Raw genomic sequence first — 8,757 nt, forward strand, 5'->3', positions numbered from 1 at the left:
CCATGCTTTCCTCTCCTTCTGCCTCTTGCCCACCTTGGTGCTTCCTCATGTGTCCCTGTGTGGTGCACCCTGCGCCTCCTCTCAGGAAATGTAAGAAATAGAAAATCTTTCAATGGCATTAGCCTCTGCCACTGTGACTCAGTCACCTTTATAAATCAAGGGCCGGGCAGAGATCACACACAGTAACAAATAGTGCCTCCATGTGCTTCCTGGTACTGAGGATATGTGGGGACTCACATAGGCAAACCCAGGGCTATGGAATGAAGACCATTTTAAAATACAAAAACCTGGAGTCACAGTTTGGGAAAGCAAAAATTATGAGCTTTGGTTACTTTAGGGCTGTTTAGGCACATTTACATATGAAGGGTAAAATCACTGCTTTTACAGATAAGATCCCTCATCATTCAGGGGTTATCAAGATTGTGTTACCCAATAGCCAAGACTTGGAAGCAACCTAGGTGCCCATCAAGGGACGAATGGATAAAGAAGATGTGATATATATATACACAATGGAATACTACTCAGCCATAAGAAATGATGAAATCCTGCCATTTGTGACAACATGGATAGACCTTGAGGGTATTATGCTGAGTGAAATAAGTCAGAGGGAGAAAGTCAAATACCATGTGATGTCACTCACAAGTAGAAGATAAAAACAATGATAAATAAACACATAGCAACAGAGATTGGATTGGTGGTTACCAGAGGGGAAGAGGGAAGGGAGGGGTGGACGGGGTGATTGGGATCATGTGTGTGGTGATGGATTATAATTAGTCTTTGAGTGGTGAACATGTTGCAATCTACACAGAATTCGAAATACATTATGATGTACACGTGAAATTTATATAATGTTAATAACCAACGTTACTGCAATAAAAAAATTAAGAAAAAAGATTTTTTTTTTTAGGAAGATTAGCCCTGAGCTAACATCTGCTGCCAATCCTCCTCTTTTTGCTGAGAAAGACTGGCCCTGAGCTAACATTCGTGCCCATCTTCCTCTACTTAATATGTGGGACGCCTACCACAGCATGGCTTGTCACGCGGTGCCATGTCCGAACCGGGATCCGAACCCGCAAATCCCGGGCCGCCCAAGTAGAACGTGGGAACTTCACCGCACCGCCTGGTTGGCCCCATTGTGTTACCACTGTAGTTAAAAAAAAAAAAAAAGAAAGAAAAAAAAAGAAAACTGGTCTCTGAGAATCTCTACATGGTGCCCTCAGGCACAACTGCCCCAGGTTTAAAGAGGAAACCAATGTTTCTTCACCCACTTTCCCAAGGCCAGCTCACTCTCTGCACCATATTCCCTGGGGGTAAGTTTTCTTCTAGAAAAGTCCTGGGGCAGAGTTAAGGAGTAGGAGTCAGCTCAGGTAGAGGGAATCCAGGAAGAGGAGGAAAAGGGCTGAGCCCAGCCTGGGAGTGTTTCTTCCTGGTTTCCTCAGACAGCCCTTGGGCCAGGACTCAGGGTGACAGTGTGACAAAAAGCGTTTGGTGCAGGAGAAGAGGGGTCAGGACGAAATTCCAGGTCCCTGGGAGTGGCTCTCAGGTCCTGAAGACAGTGTGTCAGGTTGGGGAGTAAAGCACTCCCCATCTCCCTAGAGTTTCACTTCTCTCTCTCAACTTGTGTCAGGTCCCTCTTCCTGGATACACATGACGCTGTCCCAGGTCTCAGTCCCATTGGTTTCTAAGAGCGTCACTGCGATTCTGGGTTATAAACTCCTCACCAACCAGTCGAACTCAGATTCTCCCCAGACCCGGAGGATGCGGCTCATGGGGCCCCCAACCTTCCTCCTGCTGCTCTCAGGGGTTCTGGTCCTGACCCGGACTTGGGCAGGTGAGTCTGGGGTCTGGAGGGAAACAACCTCTGCGGGAGCTGGGGGGGAAGAGGGGACACAGCCAGGGGATCGTCTGGTGAGAGCGCAGGAACCCCGGGGAAGGCGCGTCTCTGCACCGCCCCGGCCCAGACCCCTTCCCCTACCTTGTCCCCGCCCCGTCCTGACCCCTCTCTTTCCCTCCCAGTCTCCCGGCCCCTCCTCTCACCCGCTCGGGCCTCCCACTGCCCCTTTTCTGTTTCACGACCCCCTTGCTCCTTCCTCCTCTCCGGGCCCCATCACCCTCGGACCCGGGAACCCGCGCCGGGAGGAGGGTTCAGACAGGTCTCAGCCCCTCCCCGCCCTCAGGCTTCCACTCGCTGAGGTATTTCCACACCGTCGTGTGCCGGCCCGGCCGTGAGGACCTCTACGTCTCGGTCGGCTACTTGGATGACACGCAGTTCATGCGGTTCGACAGCGAGGCTGCGAGTCAGAGAGTGGAGCCGCGGGCGCCGTGGATGGAGCAGGAGGGGCCACAATTTTGGGAAGAGCAGACTAAGATTGCCAAGGAACACGCACATGATTCCAAATCTAATTTACGCTGGGTTCTGGGCTACTACAACCAGAGCGAGTCCGGTGAGTAACCCCGGGCCCAGATCTCAGGTCAGGAGTTCCTGCATCCCGCTTGGACGAGCCGAGGTCTCCAGGTTCTGCATCCCCACCTTGGACGAGCTGGAGTTTCCAGGTCCGAGATTTACCCTTAGGCCAAGAGACCTTCCAGGTCCCTCGACGCAGGAACAGCCTGCCGGGATTCACTAGGATTTTATTTTCAGTTTGGGGGGAGCAGGCTCTGACCAAACACCGCCGGTGGGTCTAGCGCGGGAGTGAAGCTAGGTGGGTGGGGCTGAGCGGGCTAGGCTGACCGCGGGGACCTGGCCAGGGCCCCATACGTTCCAGTGGACGTCTGGCTGCGACGTAGGCCCAGATGGGCGACTCCTCCGCGGTTTTGAGCAGTTTGCCTACGACGGCGCTGACTACATCGCTCTGAACGAGGACCTGCGCTCCTGGACCGCGATGGACACTGCAGCGCAGATAACCCAGCGCGAGTGGGAGGCGGGCGGACTTGCCGACCACTACCGGCTGTTCCTGGAGGAGGACTGCGTGGAGCGGCTCCTCAGTTACCTGGAGAAGGGGAAGGAGGTGCTGCAGCGGACGGGTACGAGGGGCCGCGGAGCACCTCCCCTTCTCCCTCAGGCTAGAGCTGTACCTCCAGCTGGCCCAACCAAAAAGCGAGAAAAATGGGATTGACACCAGAATTCTTCCCGCCCCCACCTTGGATCCTGAGAGTGAGGAGATCGCCTGGGTTTTCAGATCCTGTGCCAGAAAATGACTAGCCCAGAGGGCCCAAGCTTTTCTCAGGGCCTTTAAGGGATCCAGTCTCTCTGGAGATCTCTGAAATAACTTCATAGCGGATTTCTTTGACCCTGGCCTTGATGACTTGCTCTCTCCCACCTTGTTCTCTGCCCCAAGCCCAACTTCTTTGCAGGTCTGACTCCAGATTTTTTTGAGTCACTCAGCCTCCACTCAGGTCAGGACCAGAAGTCCTTGTTGTCCCACACAGAGCCTCGTGCCCAGGCTGTCTTACCCTGATTCTAGAACTTTCCAAAGGATAGGAGGTTATCCCAGATCCTAGAGTCCAGGCTGGTGTCTGAGTTTTGCACTCTTTCCCACTCCCTCATCCCAGCTCTCTTTTCCATTCTCAGGATGGCCACATGAGCGCTGCTTCAGAGGATCTTGAGAGGTAATGCAAAGTTCCCAAATTTTCTCACCCTTCTCCTCAGATTCCCCAAAGACACACGTGACCCACCACCCCATCTCTGACCGTGAGGTCACCCTGAGGTGCTGGGCCCTGGGCTTCTACCCTGCGGAGATCACCCTGACCTGGCAGCGTGATGGGGAGGACCTGACCCAGGACACGGAGTTTGTGGAGACCAGGCCTGCAGGGGACGGGACCTTCCAGAAGTGGGCGGCTGTGGTGGTGCCTTCTGGAGAGGAGCAGAGATACACGTGCCATGTGCAGCATGAGGGGCTACCTGAGCCCATCACCTGGAGATGGGGTAAGGAGGGAGCCGTGGGCTCAGAGCCTCTTCTCAGGGAAATCAGGAGCCCTTCTGGAGACCTTCAGCAGGGTCAGGGCTGAGGCCTGGGGTCAGGGCCTTCACCTTCCCTTCCCTTCCCAGAGCCGCCTCTTGAGTCCCCCATCCTCATTGTGGGCGTCATTGCTGGCATGGGTCTCCTTGGAGCTGTGGTGGCTGGTGCCGTGATCTGGAGGAAGAAGCACTTAGGTAGGGGACGGGTGGGGTCTGAGTTTTCTTGCCCCCCCCCCACCCCACCCCCCCACCGCGGGTGTTTCAAGCCCAGGTAGAAGTTTGTCCTGCCTCATTAATGGGAAGTCCCATCCATAGGCACATGTGCTTTCCTAGTCTGGGGCTGACACTGTTTAGTAAAGCACATGTGAAAATGAAGGACAGATTTATCACCTTGATGAGTCTGGTGATGGGGACACGACTCCCAGCAGTCACAGGTCAAAGGGGAAGGTTGTTGGTGAGGACAGACGTCCAGGAGGGCAGTTGATCCAGTCCCCACACATGTACTGTTGCTAGCTTTCCTGATCCTCCCTTAGGTCTGTAATCACAGTTCTGGAAACTTCTCTGGTGTCCAGGACTAGGTGATTCCTTTAGGACCTCATGGCCCTGCCTGCTTCCTGGCTTCTCACAGAATGTTTTCTTCCCACAGGTGGAAACAGAGGGAGCTACACTCAGTCTACAAGTAAGTATGGACAGGGGGTGATCCCTGAGATAGTGTAGACAGGAGCCCATGGGGGAGCTCACCCACCCAGAGTTCCTCCTTTAGTTTCATCTCCTGTGGGCTCTGACCCCATCCTGTTCTGTTCTACCCCAGGCAGTGACAGTGCCCAGAGCCCTGTCTGATGTGTCTCTCATGGCAGGTGAGACCCTGGAGGGCTTGAAGTGGCAGAGGGGTTGGGGCAGAGGGGACAAGTCTGGGTTATGAGGATTGTCTGGATTTAGACATGAGTGAGCAGAGGGTTGTTCAGAATGTCACCACTTACAGTGACTGACTTGAATTTGTTCTTGATTGTTTTGTTCTGTAGTGTGAGCCTTTTTGGAAACTAAGTGATGCAAGATGTGTTCACACCCTCACTCGGTGACTTCAAGAACGCTGACTTCTCTTTCTGCAGATGGCATCTGAATGTGTCTGCGTTCCTATTAGCATAATGTGAAGAGGTAGGGAGACTAGCCCACTCTTGCCCACCGGGACCCCCACCCCACACACACCATCATGTGATAGTACCGTGGATATATGTATATGCTCAAACTTGTTAAATTGTATATATTAAATATTTGCAGTTATTTTTATATCAGTTATATCTCAATAAAACTGTTTAAAAAATAATTTCATTTTTCATGTTTTGAAACTGTTTCCTCATTTAACCACTGCCATTTAAGATCATATGTTAGATTGAAAAAGTTTTTATTTATTTTATTTTTTAGAGTAAATGATTCACTTTACTTTCTGATAAAATGTAATGTTAATTTAAAATCTTAGTGTGAGCAGTTCAACATTCAATTAATTATGTGCAATCCTATCTGACAGAAGCTGTATGTGTACAAAAAAATTTAGGGAATGTCAACAAAAAGTAAATGCCATCTTGAGTTCCTAAATTACAAACTAAGAAAATTCTATAAAGCATAACAATCTTGCTATGCTAAACTAACTCACAGTAGAATGAATGACATCTGGGTTCAGGCTTTTGTGTGGACATGTTTTCAGCTCCTTTCAGTAAATAGCAAGAAGCACAGTTGCTGAATTGTATGATAAGAGTATGTTTAGTTTTATATGAAACCACCAAGCCGCCTTCCAAAGTGGCTGTATCATTTTGCATTCCCATCAGCAATGAATGAGATTTGCTAATGTTCCACATCCTTTCAGCATTTGGTGTTTCAGTGTTCTGGGTTTTGGCTATTCTAGTAGGTGTGTTTGGTATCTCGTTGTTTTAATTTGCACTTCCCTGATGACTTATGATGTGGAGCATCTTTTCATATGCTTATCTGCCTTATATATCTTCTTTGGTGAAGTGTCTGTTAAGGTCTTTGGACCATATTTTAATCAGGTTGTTCGTTTTCTTAATGTTGAGTTTTAAGTTCTTTGTATATTTTGGATAACAATCCTTTGCCAGTTTTGTGTTTTGCAAATATTTTCTCCCAGTCTGTGGCTTGTCTTTTCATTCTCTTGAGCATTGCTACAGTATAAAATTTAGATCATATAGATAATTTTAAAAATATAGTAGCCTAACTATTTATAAAATAACTGCTCAATAGAAGGCTATATTTAGAACAAGTTTCCCACCTTACAGTAAATCTGTAATTGGTAAAGTACTTATTTCACATACAAATAAAAATCTGGTGCTGTTTTCCTCTACCCACAGAGAGCAGTGATAAATAGGTGTCCTTCATATAGAGCTCAGATATGTGATTAGTTGCTGAGTTTAAGAAAATCCTACACCTGAAGTAAGTTTGTCACATTTTTTTCATTGAAATGGGATTTGTTCCAAAGGTAATAACAACAGAGCTATTGTTAACAATCATGGATGGACTGAATTTTTTTAAAGCAATAGCAGACCCTTCATTTCGTTTTTCTAATGTTGCCCTGTCCACATGCCACTGTTTAAATTTAAATCAATTAAAATGGAGTAAAATTTAAAATTTTGTTCCTCCATTGCACTAGCCATATTTCAAGTACTCAAAAGGCACATGTGGCCAGTAGCTACCATAATGAACAGTGCAGATACAGAACATTTCTATCATGGCAGAAGGGGCTTTTGGACAGCAGTATTCCCATGGATTCTCGTTTCATAGACAGAATAACTGAGGATAATTATGAGACGATGACAACTTAGAGTTCCAATTCCCATTCATGGTCTCTTTTGTGATGAGTAAGGGTCCATCTCCTTTGTAAGTAAAGGTAAATTATTCCAACTAGACGTAAATAGTTAATATTACTTTTAAGGGTTTTACACTGTAAATTACAACCAATAGAGATATGCATGAATTATGTCTGCACTCTAACAAGAAGTTTTAAAGGGAAATCCAGGTAACAAAACCAAGAGTTAGGAAAAAAACCATTACCACTCAGAAATTTCCTTACCAATTCCCATAGCAATAACAATCCTCTTGGTCATGTTCAGGCTTTTCTTTAGAGTTTTACCTCTATGTATGCATCTTTAAACACTATAGATTATTTTGAACTTTATATAAATCAAAAATTGTTCATACAAATGGAATCTTGCTATATGTTTTCTTTTGAGACCTTATTTTAGTTCAATAGTATGTTTGCTAAATTGTTATAAGTATCTGTAGACTGTTCATCTTCATTGTTATATAGCATTCCACTGAATAAATCATACTTTAAATTATTTGTTCTATTGTTTGTGGGAATTTGATTTGCTTTTTGTTTTTAGAAATTATGAACAACGCTGCTGTAAGCATTCACATACATGTATGCTGGCACACATGAGCGGATATCTGTCAAAATTATATGCTTAGGAGTGGAATTACTCACGTACATGCATAATATCCAACCTAAATAGATAAAGCCACCCTGCTATCCAAAGTGGCTGTACCAGTTTACACAACAGTTAGTGGTGCATGGTAGCTCTTGATGCTCCATATTCTCAGCAAAACTTAGCATAATCAGTCATTTGTTTAATTTTTTTCATTTCTGTGCTTTTTTCTGTTTTTTTCTAATTTTTAATTTTGCAAAATATACATGACAAAATTTGCAATTTTAACCATTTTTAAGTGTTCCATTTAGTGGCATTATGTACATTCATATTGTGGTGCAGCCACCAACACCATCCATCTCCAAAACTCTTTTCATCTTGCAAAACTGAAACTCTTTACCTTTTAAACAGTAACTCCCCATGCCTCCCTTCCCCCAGCCCTTGGCAACCACCTTTCCACTTTCTATCTCTATGATGTGAATTGTCAGTACCTGATATGAGTAGACTAATATAATGTTTGTCTTTCTGTGGCTGGCTTATTTCACTTGGTGTAATCTTCTCATGTTTTATCCATGTTGTAGCACATGTCAGAATTTTCTTCCTTTTTAAGGCTGAATAATATCCCATTATATACAAACATATATATACACACCATATTTTGCTTATCTGTTCATCAGTTGCTGGACAATTGGGTTGCTTCACAATTGGGTTGCTTCCTCCTTTTGGCTATTGTAAATAACACTGCTATGAACATAGGTTTATAAATATCTGTTTCTATCCCTGCTTTCAGTTCTTTTGGGTATATTCCCACAAGTAGAATTGCTGGATCATATAGTCATTCTATGTTTAGCTTTTTGAGAAATAACCATACTGTTTTCCATAATGGCTGCACCACTTTACATTCCCATCAACAGTGTGCAAGGGTTCCAATTTTACCACTTGCTTGCCAAGACTTGTTCATTTCTGTTTGCTTTTTATTTTGTAATAGCCATCCTAATGGTTGTAAAGTGGTATCTCGTTGTAGTTTGGATTTGCATTTCCCTAATGATTAGTGATGTTGAGCATCTTTTCATATGCTTATTGACCACTGTATATCTTCTGTGGAGAAATATCTATTAAAGTCCTCTGTCCATTTTTTAAACAGGTTGTTTGTCTTTTTGTTTTTGAGTTTTGGTTGTCTATGTATTCTGGATCCTAATCCCTTATCAAATATGTGATTTGGAAATATTTTCTCCCATCAGTGGCTTGCCTTTTCACTATGTTGACAATGTATTTTGATAAAAATTTGTCTATTTTTTCTTTTGTTGCCTGTGCCTTTCGTGTCTAATGATCCAAGAAATCATCATCTAATCCAATGTCATGAAGCTT

At 45.3% G+C, this 8,757-nt stretch overlaps 1 protein-coding gene across 1 annotated transcript; it reads left to right on the plus strand.

Annotated features, from left to right (window-relative positions):
• The first annotated feature begins 1,713 nt into the window (after positions 1-1,713).
• Positions 1,714-5,246, plus strand: LOC124227050 (HLA class I histocompatibility antigen, alpha chain G-like). Its single transcript, XM_046640963.1, has 8 exons — positions 1,714-1,831; positions 2,178-2,444; positions 2,749-3,024; positions 3,650-3,925; positions 4,049-4,153; positions 4,531-4,637; positions 4,770-4,815; positions 4,981-5,246. The coding sequence occupies exons 1-8, from the start codon at positions 1,759-1,761 to the stop codon at positions 4,983-4,985; spliced, it is 1,155 nt and encodes a 384-aa protein (XP_046496919.1). The 5' UTR covers positions 1,714-1,758; the 3' UTR covers positions 4,986-5,246.
• Positions 5,247-8,757: the final 3,511 nt, after the last annotated feature.

This window comes from Equus quagga, chromosome 15 (genome assembly GCF_021613505.1).
Source record: "Equus quagga isolate Etosha38 chromosome 15, UCLA_HA_Equagga_1.0, whole genome shotgun sequence".
NCBI lineage: Eukaryota > Metazoa > Chordata > Mammalia > Perissodactyla > Equidae > Equus > Equus quagga.

What these genes read in the sequence shown, in the direction of transcription:
- LOC124227050 (XM_046640963.1), top strand. Translation starts at nt 1,759, where the DNA reads ATGCGGCTCATGGGGCCCCCAACCTTCCTCCTGCTGCTCTCAGGGGTT. An exon ending in CTGGAGGAAGAAGCACTTAG is followed by an intron (nt 4,154 to 4,530) that starts GTAGGGGACGGG and finishes TCTGGTGTCCAG; the next exon opens with GACTAGGTGATTCCTTTAGG. An exon ending in GAGCTACACTCAGTCTACAA is followed by an intron (nt 4,638 to 4,769) that starts GTAAGTATGGAC and finishes GTTCTACCCCAG; the next exon opens with GCAGTGACAGTGCCCAGAGC.